This window comes from Nelumbo lutea, chromosome 3 (genome assembly GCF_056320005.1).
Source record: "Nelumbo lutea isolate HS-2025 chromosome 3, American lotus-T2T, whole genome shotgun sequence".
Taxonomy (NCBI): Eukaryota; Viridiplantae; Streptophyta; class Magnoliopsida; order Proteales; family Nelumbonaceae; genus Nelumbo; species Nelumbo lutea.
This window is the reverse complement of record NC_142686.1, coordinates 83,691,185-83,712,731: the sequence shown is the minus strand read 5'-3', so window position 1 is coordinate 83,712,731 and position 21,547 is coordinate 83,691,185. Positions and strand designations below refer to the sequence as shown.

The window sequence follows — 21,547 nt, the reverse complement described above, 5'->3', positions numbered from 1 at the left end:
TTTCGTTGTTGAATAGGCTTAACAGACACAGTCTACCACTCTTCCAGACCTTTTAAACATACCTACTACCAGAAGAGACCACAAACAGTGTTTTCACACCGAATAAAAGGACAAAAACAGGTCGAACTACAGAAGTTCCATTCTCAGGTACAAGGATCACACGATCCACATAAAAGAGTTTTGAAACTCATAATCCTTTTTCACAGCATTCAGCCACCTTAAATCATAGTTGTTTTCTTGGTACACGACCAAGAGGAAGGAAAAAAAATAAAAAACTCTTGTATCAGTTGTAGATTTAATTTTCTAATCTCAGTCTGGAGAGGGCAGCAAGATGAAGGAAAAAATTCTTGTTTGATCTACTCTCAAGCACAGTAGAACCGCTCTGATACCATATTAACAGAAAAAAAAAGAAATATGGAAGAAGAGAAGAGAGAGAGAGAGAGAGAGAGAGAGAGAGAGGAGAGAGAGAGAGAAAAGGTTGGGAGAATGAATCAGATCTGGCTGCGCCAGATTTCTTTATTTATATATAGGGCGGCACTTAAAAAAGAAGAAAAAGAGCCTTACGCCCTTGCGGCACTTACAGAACATAAACACTATAAAAACTTAGTTATTCTAACAACCATCATGCTAGCCAAGTCCACCAATATTTGGTAATGTCCCTAACCATGGCCCTCAATCACTTACTGGATGGAAGACACAACAGGGATGAAAAGGAGCTAAGAGGGCAGAGATTATTTGAACTTTTTATCTTGTTATGTTCCATTTCTCTTGATGTTGAGGAGAATGCTACAAGTTGTATATATGGAAGGATTTACTTATTTGGTTTACAATAGACAATCAGGGCTTACCAAACTCATTTTACTAAAAAAATGAGAAAGAAAAAAGGAAAGTAAAGAAACAGGAAATTTTCTCCATTCTATTAAAGTGAACAGCTATTTTCATATGTCCATATCAATGACAAATATTTTAGAATCAGTAACACTCAAATTATTTCCTTAATAATTTTGTTTTGTGATCTTGAAGATGTAATATAAGGTAAAAAGGTTGTTACCTCTCTGCAAGCCTCTCTTCTCTGATGATATTTAATGAGGCAATGCCTACAGCACTGGCCAAGGGATTTCCACCATAGGTACTGAAATCACAGAAATAAAGGTTAGCTTCCATGAGATAAACTCTAACAAGAGATAGAAGAGAGAGAAGGATGACTGACAAAAAAAATGCATAGATATTTCAAAAATAACAAAAATAAAAAATAAGTAATAGAAATGTGAAAGAACTTGTGAACTAACTAGTAAGGTAGTTAAAAGGGAAACTAATAAATCCCACAAGTTTACAAACTTTGAACCATAGGCATGACCAATTTTAAAGTGTAATAATTACGCTATCCAGTTCTAAGAACCTTGGTTGATAAACCAATTATGTTGGCCTCTGCAAGCTCCAAAATTGGCTTCTAAATGTTATGAAAGTAGTAATTATAACAAATCATGTTAACAATCATTCTCTTCTTCATTTGGTTTCCCAACTAAATTTGTCCAACTCCTTTTCCTCTAATCTTTTCTTCAGTGACATATAATCTTTTAATTAAAATATATAAAAACAGAATAAGTAGTCTATAAATAAATCCTGACATTTTGAAGCTTCCAGCAATTGCAGAACAGTGATTTAAAAGGTGTGCCTCAGCTCCAGGTGCAGCATTTTCAAAAGGCGTGTGCACTTGGCATGCCATCACTTTATCCCAGGCATGCGCCTTTTCGAAATTTTGCGCATTTTCTTTTTATTTAAGCATAGCAGCTGGGCCGGGGGATCCACCCCCAGACCCCCAACCAAGCCCCTTGAGGCAAGCCCAAACAAATCCATGCTAGGGTTTTAAAATCTTAATCCCTACAAAAAAAATGATTTTATAATTTTAATTGTCTTTTAAAAAGAAATTTTATTGGCTAAGATTGTTCATTCATTCATCCTAATAAAATATTTCTTTTAAAATACAACTAAAATTATAAAATAAGGTGGACCTTGGCACCAATGGTTGGATTGCTCCATTGAAACCTGGGTGGCCAGGGTTCAGATCTTGAAAACAGCAGATCTCTATGTGCAGGGGTAAGCTCCATATATCTGTCCCTCCCCAAACCCTGCATTGGTGGGAATTAAGTGCACTGCGCTGCCCTCTTTAACTAAATTATAAAATCTTTTTTACTTGTAGGAATTAAGAATTTAGGACCCTAAAATGGACTTGTTTGGACTTGCCTCCAGGAGTTTGGTACAAAGGTGGCTTGTAGAATTAGGAACGCAAAATCTTTAACACCACAATAGCCATTTAAAGTAATGCAATTGGGAAAAATAAAGTGATTTAAAGTTTCACATGCTTGAATGTGTTTTGTATGTTTGATTTTAATTTTACATTTTCATTTTGAATATGTTTTACATGTTATGCTTATGTAGTTTAATTTGAGATAATAGGATTGTTTTTAAACGTTTGTTTTAAAACTTAAGTTCATAGTTTTAATTAATATTATGTCTAATATTTTTAATTTTTTTTTTGATTATTTGGAATTTGCATTTTTACGCCTTGCTTCCAAAAGGTCCGTGCCTCAGGTGTAAAATGCCCCTGGTGCTTTTAAAACACTGTTGTAGCAGCACTTTCTCATAACCAACTTGGATATGATTAAATTTCACAAGAGCAACATGGTGATTGGATTGGGCCAACAGGTGAGGCATGAAGATTCAGAGAAGCACCAAATTTTTCATAGCTAAGCTGTCTCTAAACCTGCAAGATTCAGGTCCCAACTTGAAAGACAGGGCACCACTAATTATGCTTCATGGGTCAACCCAATAATAGTGCACTAGGAAATTTCAAATGAATTAATCTATTATGAAATCAAGATCATTAAAAACCACAAACCTTCCATGTTCTCCTGCCTTGATACATAGCATTACATCCTTGTCCGCAAGCACCACGCTTAGGGGTAATATTCCAGCACTTATTGCTTTTCCTAAAATCTGGATTTGACAAGTGTAACTAAAGTTTATCAAAAACAAAACATGGAGGCATGTAAGTTTTGAACAAAATTACATAATTATAGTGGGTAATTATAACATAGACAGCAGTTGGCATGCAGAGATTCGGTATAGAAATTTCAGGATGTCTAGCATAAAAACATCCTAAAAAGAGTTGCTTCATCCAACAGAAACAGATCAGCATAAGGTGAGAAATGTGGGACCAAAATCCAAGAACCACTGGTCATAGTTTGGTCCATTCTAGGGTCATTTTTATCCACACAATGAGAATACCACTTCTGAAATGAAGAACTTTGGTACTGTTAAAATATTTGATTAGCTATCCAATAAGCCTGAGGAGCTGTTTGATATCAGATGAAGCGACTGAACTTAATGATTTATTGCTTTGTCTTTTATTGGATAAAATAATTAAATAACAAAATATTCAAGGTAAGCAACCCAACTTCAGCTTCAGCAATTATGGAGCTCACAACCTCCTTAATAACTTCTTAACTAAACACAAAGAATAAAACATTGGATTCAGACACTTCAGCTGTTATCCAACAGCTCCGGAGAGAATCTATTTCAGACAGAAAATCAACAAGTTATATAAAGGTTATGAGGAAGGCATGTCAGATTTCCTATAGGAATTTATTGTGTTTCCTAGTTTAAGTATCTAGTTCTAGAATTGGATAATAAATTTAGTTTATGGAAATATGACAGACTCATGAAATCTCCATTTCATTTCCCATAATAAGAATCATTGATAAGCTAATAGTCCAAGTAAAATGCAAACTAACTAGCACATCACAGATAACATGTAGAAAAAAGGAGAGAAGAAAAGAGAAGGGTTCAAGGGAAGGCAAGGAAGGAAAAGTCTCACTAATACAGGTAGAAAAAAGGAAAGTCCTCTCTGTGAATACTTCCTATTTATGTCTTCTGCTACATATCCTTCTTTCTCTCTCTTTTGTTTTTACTTTTGAGAAAGGAAATAGAGGGGAATAAACCATCTACAACCAGGTGCTTCTACTTGGTTGATTATGGTCCCTCTTTCAAGACAATGTTAGGGATTAAACCATCTACAATCTAATTCTCAAAGGCTAATTATGGTTCCCTTCAAATGAAAATGAAGAGCAGAGATATGAAAATCATCTAGACTACGGTTCCCTTTTTGTATGCAAAATTCCAAGGATTAAGGCTGTCTACAATCAGAACTTCATCTGATTAACTACAGCTTATTGTGAAGGAGTGAGAAGGAAATTTTCTTTGTATTAAAAAGAAAAGAGAAATGTATTGTTGTATAGTTTCTCAATTGTATTTTCTTTTTCTTTCTTCACATTCTTGTGAACTTGATGTAAAAGAAAAGCAAATGAAAAGTTCTTTTTAAGTACCCTATTGTTCTTTTCTTTTGTTCTCTGTGTTCATTTCTCCAAGTCAGAATCAAAAGGTGTTCTCTACTTTCTTGTGGGGATGTAATTAAGGGGGGAACAATCCATATGATTCCCTAAATGGGCCTTACCCAAAATAATAAAAACTCAATCACTTGATTGAGTGAATTATGTTGCATGAGAATTTATTAAACTTTTTAATATACTAATATTTTATGAAAAAGGTTTGCAAAAGGTTATAATGTCAGGATCCATCTAAGTAGAGAGTGTGGCACTGCACCTTGCAGCCAGGGGAGAGGTCATTCCCTGTCGGGCAGTGTTTTGATCATTATGGGCTGAGAGGTTAAGTGTAAGAGACCATTATAGGGTTGATTACCTAATGGGATTTATCTCACTTAAGTCCATTATCCTTGGGTCTTCATAGGGTGGCTGAATCCAATGATCATTTAGGTGTAAATGTTGTGCCCAGACTGAGTCCATGCTGATTGTCTTAGGGGTTCATTGCTCTGAATAGTGTATTCGGCCTAGCCTCTTACAGAGGTGGGGCTGGACCTTTATGGACTTGAGAGAGACTTTTGTGGGGTCCCACATGGCCACACCATAAAATATCAAGCTTAAAGTGGCCATGCAACACCTAGGGTCGTGAGCCTTTGAAGAAAATGGACCAAAGGCCCAATATTAATAAGATTGATTAAGCTGTCAAGTTGTCATGTGCTCCGGGTTGAATCTGGGTTTGGTATTGGGTATGGAGCACCTATCCTCTTAAAAGGATAAAGCTTATCTCTTAATAGAGTCCAGATCCAAATCAGATTTGGATAATCTCCTAATTAGATTAGGAGAGTGTTCCATAATGAAATAAAAGAAGAAAAGGGTGAACTAGACAAGAACACCTCTCTCTCTCTCTCTCTTGTTCTCTCTTTTTCTCTCGTCTTCCAAGAAACCCTAGAATGACCTAGGCTTTCAAGAACTGATTTTGATCAGTATTCTTCTTTGTTTTTGCAAGAAAAACTAAGAAGAATTTCAGGCTCAATTACCGCACTGGAACCAAACAGGTTGGATTGCAGATTTGCTGAAAACAAGTGTTACCGAATCGGTTCTCTGTACACTATGCCGTCTTCAGTTGGAGAACGGTTTTGGGTTTGATATTGGGCGTGAACTACCACCTTGGGAGCTGCAATTTGTGGTCTCTGTATCAGGTATAATCTCCCTTCTCTTTGGTTCCAATCTGGTCCGGTTCAATGCACGAACAATCCTGAAATTTCAGATATCAGTTTACCAGGAAATCAATTCCCGAAAAGGTTAGAAAAATTTTTGAAGCTCCCAACCATATTCCAACAGTGGTATCAGAGCCAAAAGGTTCAATTCTTGAACCGAACCGAATCAGATTTGGAAAAGATATCAAATCAGCAAGAACTATGTAGAGAAGATGGGCCGAAGCCCATAGGTTGTTTATTCTTCTTGTTATTTTGGGCCCATCCTGTCAATATTAAGTTATTTTTTTAAGTTCTTTGTAAATTCTTGCCCAACTAAGGGCCTCCTTGTAATTACTCAAATATATCTAATAAAACAGTGTTAGAGGGCTGAGATAGAGAGTGTTCGAAAACTCTTCTCAGAACCCTCATTGCAGAACACACAAGTCTCCTCTCCTCTCTTCAGTTTCAACATGGTATCAGAGCGTATCTGAACTTGAACATCCTAGGGCTGGAGGCTTAGTCACGTACTGCCTGATTCTTGGAGGTCATTGAACGAGCCCAAGACTAGAATCTCTTGGAGAAGGGGTTCAGTGACCAGGAAGAATCAGAGAAGAAGAAAAAAAAGGGAAGGGGAACAGCTCGGTTCTGTTTTTGAAGCTCGACTATGTTTGGACTGTTGAAGCTCGAACTGTAAGTTGTGCTCAGTTTTCTGGTTCTGTTTTGTATTACCTTCGACTATGTTTAGACTGTTGAAGTGTCCAAAAATCCTAGCTGTTCTGTACTACCTTCAACTGCATTAAATCTGGTTTAACCCAGAAATTTCTGGGCTGTTGTTTCTCATCTTCTTGGACTGTTAAAACCTGCCGAAACATCCTTGTAACAAGGCTGTGTATTGTTACTCTTGTTCGGCTGTTTTAGGGGGTTGTACGAACTGTTTTTGGGGTCTTTTCCTTGACAGTGGGGTTGTCTCTATTGCCCACACTGTGTTTGTGAAAAGGCCTATTCAGCAATACCGATTGGTACTTACTCTTCTTGGCTGAGTGTACAACCTTGAAAAGGTACTTCGGCTGAGTGCACAGTGCCTAGGAGTTTCTGATTACTTCTTGAAGCCTAAACTCAGTGTGTTGCCTCCTTGTGGTCGGCTGAACTCAGTGTGTTGCCTCCTTGTGGTCGGCTGAACTCAGTTATTGCTTGTTCTTATGCAGCATACTTGTAGAAGTCATCTGAAATCATATTTGGAGTGTTTACATGATGTACTCCTCAGAGTTTGAAAACAAAAGTGGTGCTGAATATGGACTGGGTCAAGGGACTCCAAGTGATTCCTTATTGACTGTGACCACAGTTAAACTAGATGGAACTAATTATCTGGCATGGTCACAATCAATAAAGATTCATGTTTGTAGTAGAGGAAAGTGGGGGTTCATTTTGGGGAGTAAGAAGGCTCCCCCAGAAGATGATCCATCCTACAAGAAGTGGATGCAAGAAAATTACACTGTTATTGGGTGGCTTGTGAACTCAATGCAGCCACAAATCAGTCAACACTACCTATGGATGAATTCAGCAAAAGAAATTTGGGACAGTGTTGCAGAAACCTATTCCCAAAAACTCGATGTGGCCCGGGCATATAAATTGAGAAGTGATGTAAAGAACTTAAGGCAAGGAGAGAAACCTCTTGTTGTATATTTCTCAACCCTGAAATCCCTATGGCAAGAGATTGACCTAATAGAAGCTGTAACTTGGGACACCACTAATGATGCAGAGACTTACAGAAAATTGGTTGAAAGGAACAAGGTTTTTGAGTTCTTAACTGGACTAAACCCGGAATATGATATCACAAAACAGAATATTCTTTCCAAGGAGTGTGTATCTTTGTCACAAGCTTATGCATTGGTGAGTAGTGAAGAGAGCAGAAGGGTTGTTCAGGTTCAAGGGGCTGATATTAATGATCGCTTTGCCAATATGGGGATTAAACCTAAAGGGAATGTTGGAACTTCTAGTGGCACAGGAAAGAAAGAAGTTGTATGTGAGTACTACAAGAGGCCGAAGCACACCAAAGACAAGTGCTGGAAGTTACATCCTAATCTTGTTCCCATCAGGTTTTAGAAAAAATATGATAGTAAAAGATCAGGAAGTACAAATGTAGTTGTCGGGCCAGATAGTGAAGAGATGTCTGCTTCTGCACAGTTGACAGCCATGAGAGCAGAATATGAAAAACTTGGGAAGAGGATCAGTCAGCTGAGTGATGTGACCTCTGCTACCGACCCTTCAGGAAATTCTACTACTTCAGCATTTGTTCATTCATGTATTATAAGGGCTTCTGCTAATCATGCTACCTCTTCAGGTAATCTTAAGATCCCTTGGATTATTGACTCAGGTGCTTCTGACCATATGACCAATCTGTCTACCTTGTTTGTTTCATATGACTTACTTCCTGGACGTGATAAAATCACTTTAGCTGATGGTTCACTTGCCCCTATCTCTGGTAAGGGAACCATCAAGGCTACGGATTCCTTGTATCTCCCTTTTGCCCTTCATGTACCTAAACTAAATACAAATTTGTTGTCTGTGAGCAGTTTAACCAAGTCACTAAACTGTTATGTAACATTTTTTCCTTCCTACTGTGTTTTTTAGGATCTGAAGTCTCAGAAGGTGATTAGGAGTGGCCATGAGGCGAACGGAATATACCTACTTGATACTCCGAGACAATGCACTGATCATCTTGGGAATGTTGCTCTTGGATCTGTCTCTACAGAGTCTGTTAGTCGGATTATGTTGTGTCATTGTCGTTTTGGTCATCTGTCTTTTTCGGCTTTGAGTCATCTATTCCCTGAACTGTTTAAGGGAATTAGTATGTCCAGTCTTCATTGTGAGTCTTGTGAATTGTCAAAGCATTGTAGAAGCAAGTATCCTTTGAGAAATAAAAGATCTTCTGTTTCTTTTAATATTGTGCATTCTAATGTGTGGGGGCCTTACCACTTGCCCTCCATGGGTGGCTACAAATATTTTATCCTGTTTATTGATGACTTTTCACGATTCACTTGGATATTCCTGATGAAATCCCGTGATGAAGTTCCAAGACCTATAAAACAATTCCATGAATTTGTTCTAACCCAATTTGATACCATGATTAAAATCTTCAGATCGGACAATGCAAAAGAATACCTTGAGAAAAACCTATCCTGCTATCTTTCTGACATGGGGGTTATTCATCAAAGCTCATGTGCTAGGACCCCAGAACAGAATGGGGTTGCTGAGAGGAAAAACAGGCATATTGTTGAGGTTGCAAGAAGTATTTTATTTGCCTCACATGTTCCTACCAGGTTTTGGGGTGATGATGTATTTACTGCTACCTATCTTATAAACCGCATGCCATCCAGGGTTTTGGGGTTTAAGTCTCCCTTCACTCTTCTTCATCCGGACAAAGACCTTTTTCCTGTTCCAATTCGTGTCTTTGGCTGCACCTGTTATGTACATGTTCCAAGTGTCCAAAGGCATAAGTTTGAACCCAAAGCCCAAAAGTGTATCATCCTTGGTTATTCCCCCAAACAGAAGGGTTATTGCTGTTTTGATCCAAAGTCCGGCAATCGGTATGTCTCAATGGATGTCACCTTTGATGAGTCTTCCTCTTTTTATGGTTCCTCTCCAGAAGGACATTGTCCACAAGGGGAGGATTTGACACAGGTGTTTTCTCTTCCTCTTCTTGTCCCTGTTGAGTCCATTGATGTGTCTGCCTCTCCCTCAAATGAATCAAGGTTGGATCAGCCGTTCCATTCTCCTTGTCCCGGTACCCTACCTCCTCGTCCTATCCTCAATCCCAAGGTGTATCAAAGGCAAAGATCCAGAAATGTGCAGGTTGTTTCTCCTACAACACATGAGCCTCCTACACTTCCAGTCACAGAAGAGACAACAGGTACTGGTTCAGCACCTTTGGATTCATCCTTCCCTGACCTTGATATTCCCATTGCTGTTAGAAAAGGAAAACGGAAGTGTACTGCACACTGCATTTCCAAGCACCTTTCTTACAGTTTGCTTTCACCTTCATATTTTGCCTATCTCTCTTCTGTTGCTTCTCATCCTATTCCTAGGTCTGTGTCAGAAGCTCTTAAGATTCCAGAATGGAGGGATGCTATGAAATCTGAAATGGATGCCCTACACAAGAATGACACATGGGAAGTGGTGGATTTGCCTGAAGGGAAGGATCCTGTTGGTTGCAACTGGGTCTTTACTATCAAATACAGAGCTGATGGCGCCATTGAAAGGTACAAGGCCAGGCTGGTTGCAAAAGGCTATACACAGACATATGGGATTGATTATTTAGAGACTTTTGCACCTGTTGCCAAGATGACATTTGTGAGGGTTCTTCTGTCTTTAGCTGCTCATTTTGACTGGCCCCTTTATCAATTGGATGTGAAGAATGCGTTTATGAATGGTGAATTACATGAGGAGGTTTACATGTCTCTTCCTCCAGGGATGTATGGAACTGATATAAAAGGGAAGGTATGCAGGCTGAAGAAATCTCTTTATGGACTAAAACAGTCCCCTAGAGCATGGTTTGAGAGATTTAGAACAGCACTTGTTAACTTTGGTTATGTGCAGACACAGTCCGATCATACTCTTTTTGTGAAGAGGAGTGGACCTCTGGTAGTATACCTCATTGTGTACGTCGATGATATTGTAGTGACGGGTAATGATGCCTCAGGAATTCATGATCTAAAATTTTTTCTCCATACAGAGTTTGAGATTAAAGATTTGGGGGAATTGAGATACTTTCTTGGCATAGAAGTGGCTCGATCCAAGGATGGGATTCTTATCTCCCAAAGAAAGTATGTTCTTGACTTGCTCTCTAAAACTAGAAAGATGGGTGCTACACCAACTGCTACTCCTATTGATATGAGTCATAAACTCTCAACCTCAGAAGGGACATTGTTAGAAGACAAAGGAATCTTTCAGAGACTTCTTGGGAAACTTTTGTATCTATGCATGACTCGGCCAGATATTGCATATGCAGTCAGTTGCATTAGCCAATTCATGCATGCTCCTCGAGACACTCATTTGGCAGCTGCAGAGAGAATCCTATGTTATTTGAAGGGCTCCCCAGGAAAGGGTATTCTATTTGCCAAGCATGGTCATATGAAACTTGAAGCTTACACTGATGCTGACTGGGCCGGGAACATTGATGACAGAAGATCTACCTCTGGGTATTGCAGCTTGGTAGCTGTTAATGTTGTTTCTTGGAGAAGCAAGAAACAATCGGTTGTTGCTTGATCTTCTGCTGAAGCAGAATACAGGGCCATGGCACATGGGGTTTCTGAATTATTATGGCTAAAATCTTTGATGGAAGAACTTGGAGTTGAATATGACAAGCCAATGATGTTGTACTATGATAATCAGGCTGCCATCAACATTGCTCACAACCCAGTGCAACATGATAGAACCAAGCATATTGAAGTTGATCGACATTTCATTAGGGAAAGGGTCTCTTCGGGTGAAGTGTGTCTTCCTTTCATCACATCTGAAGGACAGTTGGCAGATTTTCTTACCAAAGGCATTCCCAAGGCAAAACTTCAGCATGATACCAGCAAGCTTGGCATGATTGACATCTATGCTCAGCTTGAGGGGGAGTGTAGAGAAGATGGGCCGAATGGCCCATAGGTTGTTTATTCTTCTTGTTATTTTGGGCCCATCCTGTCAATATTAAGTTATTTTTTTAAGTTCTTTGTAAATTCTTGCCCAACTAAGGGCCCCCTTGTAATTACTCAAATATATCTAATAAAACAGTGTTAGAGGGATGAGATAGAGAGTGTTCGAAAACTCTTCACAGAACCCTCATTGCAGAAAATACAAGTCTCCTCTCCTCTCTTCAGTTTCAACAAACTACTCTAGCCAATTTGACCTAGTCAGTAGTAAAAACTGAGAAATCGGTTCTCAATATAAGGTCCGATGGTCTAAAAATCAATCTTTATATTTTCTGATATATTATAGAATTGTTCTATTCTGAATTCTTGAGTTCTTGGGCTGAAAGTGTGATGGAGATCGAAGTCTTTGATGGTGGCAAAATTCATGCACATCAATTTGATTATTTGATCACAGAGAAATCGCCGGAGACCATGGAGAAAGAGAGAGAAGGTTGATCTAGAGATAGCAATTCAATGGCTTCCTGCATTTGTCCAAACTGAATTCAAACCATCACACTGTCAGCCCTAGTTATTTAATTTGATTAATTGCTGTTTATTTGCTTAAGTGATTGTGAATCATAACTGAAAATTTTCAGATCATAAGCCTTGTAAATTGATGCATGCTTTGGACACCAAACCCTAGGCCGATTTGAACTAGTTTTGGTCCAACTCATATGGGCCGAACCTATGGTTTAATGGGGACTGATAGCAGCCCCTTAAATTGCTGATTAAGTGATCAAGATTGGATCTTGACTCAAGGTTTGATGGGCCACTGCATGGACCAAATCAGCCCATGCTTGTAAAACCTATTTAGAGTTAGATTAAAGCAAGAATAGCCCATTTTAGCATGGACAGCTATATGGGCCGAACTACTTTTTGCAGTTGGCCTCATATGCCAAGATAAATATTATTAGATAATTGGGTCCATTGATGGGTTAATCATGTGTTTAGTCTAAATGGATCTAAGTTTTACAAGTTTTAATATTGATTTGGATCAATTATGTATGTGATGTGCTATGTGAATGTGATTCGATCATGAGCCATAAGTGCTTGGCCCATGAATTGACTTATGTGGCTCTCTACAATCATCATGGCTGAATGCACACCATTTCCATAATTCCCATGGATCATTGCATGATCTCCTTTCTAATGGGCCCTTCTCTTGTTTCCCCTCCAAAGAGGAACCCCACGAGAACCCTAGCCCATTAAGGGCCCATTTGAATTTGACTTTATGAAAATCAGTGAGAGCCACCGTGGTAAAACCTAAAGCTGACCTAGGGACTGATATTTTGTTCCATCATGAATAATATAAGTGTTATATGATAGGGAATATCATAAGATGGTATCTCTAAAGGCCTTCCGTCATTAGCATGAAAGCCAGTTGAATTGGTGGGCGGGGATGCACCATAAAATTGGGCTATCCGTTTCACTGAGTCGGTTGGTGGGATTGCTTCATTGGATGATAGGGGCGTCATATACTAGTGGAAGGGACCTGTCCTAAAATGGAAGACTCTCTCACAATGTACCATGGGGCTTTCCGATATGGCGAGTCAACACAATTAAAGTAATCGAGGAGAAGAAGAGTTTTTGTTGAAGAAGACAGGTGTGTTACTGTTCACACCCTGAAGAGGCCTTCTCAACTTTTTTAAGAAAATTACAAATGGGACCTTGAAAAGGCACCCAAATACAAAAAAGGATAAAAGGACATAAATGCCCTTACACTCTCAACACTCCCCCTCAAGCTGAGTATAAATATTTGTCATGCCCAGCTTGTTCAAATTGTTGTCAAGCTTTGATTTGGAGATACCTTTAGTAAGACAATCGACAAATTGATCTTCAGACCTCACAAAAGGTAAACAAATCTCTCCACCGCAACTCTTTCTCTAATGAAATGTCAATCAACCTCTATATGCTTTGTACGGTCATGTTGAACAGGATTGTGGGCTATGTTTATGGCTGCAGAATTGTCACAATATAATATCATTAAAGTATCAATACGCACTCCCATTTCTGTCAACAAGTCCTTCAGCCATAACAATTCGGAAACTCCATGAGCCATAGCTCTGTACTTTGCCTTTGCACTAGATTAAGCCACAACTTATTGTTTCTTACTTCTCCAAGATACAACATTACCACCCACCAAGGTACAATAGCCAGAAGTAGACCGCCTATCATCAATAGAACCTGCCCATTCAGCATCAAAATAAGCCTATACCTTGAGATGCCCATGATTAGAACACAACATCCCTTTTCTTGGACATCCTTTTAAATAGGCTAGCATTCTATTCACTGCTTGCATATGAGATGACCTAGGCTTGTGCATATATTGGCTAACCACAATCACACCATATGATATATCTGGTCTAGTCAAACACAAGTAAAGAAGGCGACCGACAAGTCTATGATACACAGCTTTGCCAGGAAGGACATTTCCATCATCAACTCCCAACTTATGATTGTAATCAATTGGAGTTTCAGTTGGTTTATGTTTCGACTGCTACTACAGTAGTCCGAAGAAGAAGAAGAAGAAGAAGAAGAAGAGAAGAAGAAGGGTCAGTCGAAAATCTGATGGTTAACCCATCTAGTCGACCCCCTTAATCTATATTAGATTCTAATAATGTTTACAAAGACAGAAATGCCCTTACTTAAGTGTGGGGCAGAGTAACTCTAATAACACTACCACATAAGCAAGTTACTTAATAAACAAAAGAAGACTAAACTACCCCTATTCGGCACATCTTAACACTCCCCCTCAAGCTGGAGAATATATGTCATATAATCCCAGCTTGTTACATAGATAGTTCACTTTCCCTGAGCTTAGAGCTTTTGTAAACAAATCTGCCCACTAGCCATTGGAGCCCACATGTTCTGTATTTATCTCTCCGGCAAGAACCTTCTCCCTCACAAAGTGGCAATCAACCTCTATGTGCTTTGTTCTCTCATGAAAGACAGGATTGGATGAGATATGGAGTGCAGCTTGGTTGTCATAGTACAATTTCATAGGTTTATCCATATGAAATCCAATTTCTTGTAGGAGATTCCTCAGCCACACTAATTCACAGGTAGTGTGAGTCATGGCCCTATATTCAGCTTCAGCACTGCTTCTGGCTACAACCGTCTACTTTTTACTCTTCCATGTCACAAGATTTCCTCCCAGAAATGTGCAATAGCCTGTAGTAGATCTTCTGTCACTCACTGAGCCTGCTAGTCTGCATCTGTATACCCAACTACTTCAAGTTTTCCTCCTGGTTTATACAATAGCCCACGGCCTGGAACTCCTTTCAGATACCTCACAATTCTAAGGACTGCATCCCAATGAGGTATACAAGGGTTCTGCATGAATTGGCTCACCACACTGACTGCAAAGGAGATGTCAGGTCTCGTGATAGTCAGATAGTTCATCTTTCCCACTAGTCATCTATACCTTCCAGGATCTTCAAATACTTCTCTTGTATCACTACTCAACTTAACATTTGGTTTCATAGGGGTCTCAGCCGGTTTTGCACCTAACAGTCATGTTTCTTCCAATAGATCAAGGACATATTTCCTTTGGCACAAATTCACACCTTGTTTTGACCTAGCAACCTCTATTCCCAAGAAATACTTTAATGTTCCAAGGCCCTTTGTTTGAAAATGATTTTGCAGAAATACCTTTAGTTTGCCGATCCCCAATTTATCACTACTAGTGATGACAATATCATCCACATAGACCACTAATAAAATTTTCCCAGCTTCTGAGTCATAGCTGAACACTGAGTGATCAACCTGGCATTGTATCATTCCAAAACTCTTCACCACTTCGCTGAACTTCCCAAACCAAGCACGTGGAGATTGCTTCAACCCATAAATTGCTTTCTTCAGCTTGCACACCTTACCACCCTCCCCCTGAGCAACAAACCCAGGTGGTTGCTCCATATATACCTCCTCCACTAGATCACCATGGAGGAAGGCATTCTTTATGTCAAGTTGAAGGAGAGGCCAATCATACATAATTGCCAAGGAAATTAGGACACGAACGGAACCAATTTTAGCCATCGGAGAGAATGTCTCCGTGTAGTCCACACCATACAACTGTGAGTAACCTTTAGCAATAAGTCTGGCCTTCAGACGCTCCACACTACCATCTGGCAAGTATTTCACAGTATACACCCATTTACAGCCCACAGCATGCTTACCAGGTGGGAGAGTAGTAAGTTCCCACGTTTGAGTATGTTGAAGAGCAGAAAGTTCCTCCTCCATTGCCCGCCACCATCCAGGTGAACTAAGAGCTCCTTGAACATTGTTAGGTATGGAAATAGAAGACAAAAGTGAAACAAACTGGCGATGTGAGGTAAAAAGACGAGATAATGAAACAAAATTGGAAATGGGATGGAGTGTAGAACTACATTTACCTTTCCGTAAGGCAATGGGTAGGTCAAGATCTGAAGGTTCAGCAATAGGAGCCATGAGAGGATCCGCAGATGAGGTAGAAGCAGCAGGAGGGGCTGGTGTCGTTCGACGTGTATACACTTGTCGGATCGGTGGTCGTTCAATGGTGACCTGCACTGGATGAGGAGATGAGTCTACTCCAACAACAGCCTCTAGAACTGAATCACTGACAGGAAGAGGAAGAGGAGGTAAGGGTGAGGACAAGGGCGTTTCATGACTGGAGAAGGGGACAAACTCAAAAAAGGTGACATCAGGGCAGACATAGCACTTTCCGGCAATGGGATTATAACACTTGTATCCTTTTTGAGTGCGAGAGTAGCCAAGGAAGACACATTTAATTGAGCGTGCATCTAGCTTGTCTATTCCAGGACTCGGATTATGAACAAAGCACACCCAACCAAAGACACGAGGAGTTAATGGAAACGGAGATAAAGTGAGAAACAAGATGGAGAAGGGGGACCGACCATGAAGAATAAAATAAGGCATCCGATTAATGAGAAAACATGCAGTGAGTACAGCATCACTCCAAAACCGTTTAGGAACATTCATGTGGTGAAGCATAAACCGAGCAATTTCAAGAAGATGACGATTCTTCCGTTCAGCCACCCCATTTTGTTGAGGGGTGAAAGCACACGAGGTCTGATGAATAATGCCATGCTGTTCTAAATACTGTTGAAATGCAGTAAGAAAGTATTCACGACCATTATCTGAACGGAGAACTTTGATTGGAACACCAAATTGTGTGCGTATTTCAGCATGGAATTTTTGAAAAATGGAAAATAATTCACTTCTTTCTTTCATTAAGTAAATCCATGTCATTCTTGAACAATCATCAATTAAGGAGACAAAATACTTGTACCCATTATAAGACTCTATTTTGATTGGACCCCAAACATCTGAATGAACCAAAGAAAAATGACTCAACATACGACTCTCAACTCTTGGACTGAAGGACACACGACGGTGTTTACCAAACTGACATGACTCACATTGTAAAACTGACAACTAACTCAATGATGGAACCAACATCTTGATAACCTTGAGAGATGGATGTCCCAGTCAGCAATGCCATTGTAGAGGAGTAAGGGAAGTCTGAAGTGCAATTGAAGATCCACCGCCATCAAGGTAATACAATCCACCAGCTTCATGCCCCCCACCAATCTTCTTCCCCGTCTTGAGATCCTGAAAAACACAAGTGGAAGGAAATAAGGTAACAGAACAGTTAAGAGCTTTAGTTATTTTACTAACAGACATAAGATTGAATGGAAACTTAGGTACATATAAAACAGATGATAAGGGGACAGAAGCCAAGTCAACATTACCAACACCACAGATGGGAGATGAGGACCCATTGGCAAGTGTAACAGTTTGTGATGTGGAGGTTTCAGAAAGAGAAGAGAACACACCTGGAGTCCCGGTCATATAACCTGAGGCTCCAGAGTTAATAATCCAGGAAGGAGTTTTAGATGACATGCAAGCAATACCTGATTGGGCATATGTGGCAGTGGTATGCTGTGAAGTAGTTTGAAGGAACCGTTCATACTCATCACGCGGAACACTCACCATCTCCCTCCAAGAAGTAGATGTAGATGTAGATGTGGGAGGTGTTCGGTCTACCAGTTTACTATCACTAATAGCAACCTCACCTGCTACAGCATGATTAGCCCATTTAGAGGGAGGACCATGTAGGTCATAACAGAAATTCACTGTGTGTCCATCCCTACCACAATGAGTACACTTCCTTGTAAAGTTGTTTTTTCCTCTACCACGGCCTCCCCCTGAGTCACGGCCACCCCGACCAATCATAGAATTGCCACGGCCCCCTCTGGAATGACCTCCCCCTCTTGTACTATATCCACCACCTCTAGCTGTCACAAGTGCTGATCTATCATACTGTGTGGGGTTCTCTGTCTGGCCCAAAGAAATTCTACGAAGTCTTAAGAATACTTCCTCAAGTATAGGAAGAGTAGAATCCCCCAATATTTGAACTCCAACTGGTTCATATTCCGACTTTAGCCCCACTAAAAATCTTGTAACATCTAGTTGCTCCTTTTGTTGTTCTGAACTTGAATATCTGGAGTAAGGGGATGATAGACATTGAGTTCATTCCTTATATTCTTCATGCAGGCATAGTACTCTTCTAGTGTTTTGGTTCCTTGTTGTAAATCAAAATACTCCTGATACAGCTGATATATTCTTGTTGTGTTATCTTGTCCAGAATATAGCTTCTTAGCATGCTCCCATATATCCTTAGTTGTATCAAGGAACATGAAGTTGGCACTGATTTTGAGTTCCATACTATTCCACAGCCAAGTCATGATTTGAGCATCTTCTTGTTCCCAATCATCAAACCCTGGAGAGTCAATCGGTGGCTTCTCATCTCTTACATGCTTTACTTTCTTCTTTGCCTTGAGAAAACTTCCACTGATTTAGCCCATGGAGCATAGTTCTCCCCATTTAACTTAATTGAGGTCATTTGTACCCCTAGGTAGTTGGAGGAAATTACTACACTAGGTTTCTGATCATTGTAGCCATCTCCTATTGCTGCCATTGTACTCTTTCACAGTTGTCTCGAACTTTACTTCTCAGCTACAAGCTGATTGATGTTGTTCACAATTTGATATTTCAACACCTATTGCAGCCTCAAAACACCACAGTAGAAGTACACACTTGTTCTTATTCACACGACTGCTGACTTCACACACTTACGTCCCACATAAGCATCAGTTTACCATTCACTAATCACAAGTAGAGGCCCTCTTACAACCACTCAAGCACCACAACACAGCCAAATCTGCTGCACCCAGTTCAGACTTGTTTAACACACTTAAGAGGGCATTACACAACCACAAGGAGTTTGGTAAGGTCACTGCATTCTACCTTACACCACTCGGCCACTTACAGCAGCCCTAACACCATTCAACAACTTACAGCAGCCCTACACCATTCGGCTACTGCACACACAGCCCTTCCTAGGGCAACAATGAACCTAGTTCTCTAGGTTCTACTCAATACTAACAGCTTCTTGTAGGGTTTCTACCCAGAAATATAAGTAACACTAGAAGAAGAGAGAACCGACCTTCCTTTGAGAATATCAATCAACCATTCACTGCTGAAGTCACTTTCCTTGTTGAAGAAGGTTATGCGCAGCAGAGAGACAAGCTGTAATGTTTCTGACCTAGGGTGAACCAGTTCTCTCCATCGACTGACCAGAAACGAAGGTGAAGAGTCACGAACAATGCTGAGGTGCTTTACCAACTGACGTAGGTCAGGAGCATGGCTCTGATACCATGTTTCGACTGCTGCTACAGTAGTCCGAACAGGAAGAAGAAGAAGAAGGGTCAATCGAAAATCTGATGGTTAACCCATCCAGTCGACCCCCTTAATCTATATTAGATTCTAATAATGTTTACAAAGACAGAAATGCCCTTACTTAAGTGTGGGGCAGAGTAACTCTAATAACACTACCACATAAGCAAGTTACTTAATAAACAGAAGAAGACTAAATTACCCCTATTCGGCACATCTTAACAGTTTACAATCCAATTCCCTACTTCCTGAAGCAAATCAAGGGCATATTTCCTCTGAGAAATATAAATGCCCCTCTTTGACCTTGCGACCTCAATCCCTAGGAAATACTGAAGATTTCCAAGATCTTTAATTTCAAATTCAGTAGCAAGAAAAGACTTTAGTTCAACAATTCCAGAGATGTCGTCCCCTGTGATAACAATGTCATCAACATAGTCACTTTCCATTTACTCTCCTGATAAACAAGGTATGGTCAACTTGAGATTGAGAAAAGCCAATTTTTAAGATAGCTTTTTTGAATTTGTCAAACCAAGCTCTAGGGGACTGTTTAAGGCCATAAAGGGATTTCTTCAAACGACAAAACTTTCCTTCACTCCCAAGGATGTTCACTCCAGGAGGAAGTTCCATGTAAACTTCTTCCTGAAGGTCGCCATTAAGGAAGGCATTCTTAACATCCATTTGATACCAGGGCCAAGAATAATGGGCAGCAAAAGACATGATAACTCGAATTGAGTTCATCTTAGCTACTGGAGCAAAGGGTTTCCTAATAATCAATGTCGCAAGATTGAGTATACCCTTTTGCCACAAGTGGAGCTTTATACCTTTCAATTGAGCCATCAGCTTTATGCTTCACCGTGTAAACCCACTTACATCCAACAAGAATTTTGCCCATTGGAAGAGAAATAATTTCCCATGTCTGATTTTTCTCAAGCGCCTCCATTTCCTAGTTCATAGCATCCTTTCAATGAGGGAACTGCACTGTCTCAGTAACACTATGAGGGATAAAAATAGAAACAATGGAAGAGATATAGGCACAATAAGAGGGAGATAAGGTATTATAAGAGACATAATTTGAGATAGGATATTTAGCACATGTCCTTTTTGCTTTACGAATCACAATAGGAAGGTTAAGGTTAGAAACCACACTAGGAGGCTCAATAACAAGTTCACCGCAAGTATCAGAAACAAGAAGAGATATAGAATCCAGATTACCTGAGTCAAGGAAGTTAGATTGTAATGAACATTCAATCTCTGGAGTCATCCTCCTTTTTCGTCTAACGAACCACTGGTGCCAAGACCGAGGAATAGGAGGCACAGGAGGAATATTACTACCACCACGAGGAAGAGGAGGAAGAGGAGGATCGACAATACTAGTTACAACTGGAGCAAGAATCATCATACAAAAAGGAGTCCGATCTTCACTAGCATTCTCCCCGTGAAGAGAAGGACGAGAAGAAGAAAAGAAGAGAGTAAACTCAAAGAATGTAACATCTTTGGGTACATACATTTTCTAAGAGCGAGGGTCATAACAATGGTACCCTTTTTGGACTAAAGAATATCCCAAGAAGACACACTTAATAGACTTTGGATCAAAATTCAACCTAGAAGGACTCATGTCATGGACGAAACAAACGCACCCAAAGACCTTAGGAGGAAGATGGAAGGTATCCTCATCAGGAAAAAGAAGTTGATGAGTAAACTGGAGATGAAGGGTCCACGAATGAAATCTGTTAATAAGATATACAGTTGTTTGTACAGCATCCCCCCAAAACCGAGTTGGGACATGCATATGGAATAACAATCCCCTAGCAACTTCAACCATGTATGTTTTTCCTCTCTGATACCCCATTTTGTTGGGGGGTATGAGGACATGAACTTTGGTGAACTGCTCCTTTCTCTTCAAGGAAAGTTTGTAAGTGCTTCTCAAAGTATTCCTTGGCATTGTTAGATCTAATAATCTTAATTGTCTTTTCAAATTGTGTCCCCAACATATTAAAAAAGCTCTTTTATAATTGAAGGAACTTCATCTCGGCTCTTCATCAAATACAACCAGGTATAACGCGAGTAGTCATCAACAAAGAGAATAAAATATTTATAACCACACATACATGGAATAGAATAAGGTCCCCAAACATCAGTATGTATTAAATGAAAAGCAACATTACTTTTCTTGTTACTTGCAAAATATGTGGTTCTACATTGCTTTGATAGTTGACAGACTTCACATTGTAGACCATAACTAGACAAGGACTCAAACAGACTAGGAAACAAAAACTTCAATGAACCAAAAGACACATGCCCATGATGGTGATGCCACAGTTTCAATTAACTTGGTTTTTCATCATGACAGGACTCAGATTGACACATTAACCCAAGCTTTGGAGACTGGTCAAGAAGATAAACTTCATCGGCTTCATGTACACTACCAATCGTCTTAACTGTACTCGGATCCTGTAAGACACAAGAAGATGGAAAAGATGCTACAGAACAATTATGAGACTTAGTAAGAGAGCTAACAGACGAGATTTCTATGCAGTTGTGGTACATGGAGAATTGATTT

General features: G+C 39.8%; 1 protein-coding gene across 1 annotated transcript in view; it reads right to left on the bottom strand.

Moving 5' to 3' along the window:
* Nucleotides 1-21,547, bottom strand: part of DELTA-OAT (ornithine-delta-aminotransferase) — an 87,200-nt gene that overhangs the window by 30,727 nt on the left and 34,926 nt on the right. Inside the window, exons 7-8 of the mRNA XM_088976247.1 lie at nucleotides 2,900-2,997; nucleotides 1,052-1,132 (exon numbers count right to left, since the gene is read on the bottom strand). Coding sequence (XP_088832373.1) covers nucleotides 1,052-1,132; nucleotides 2,900-2,997 — 179 coding nt within the window. The remainder of the gene's footprint in view (nucleotides 1-1,051; nucleotides 1,133-2,899; nucleotides 2,998-21,547) is intronic.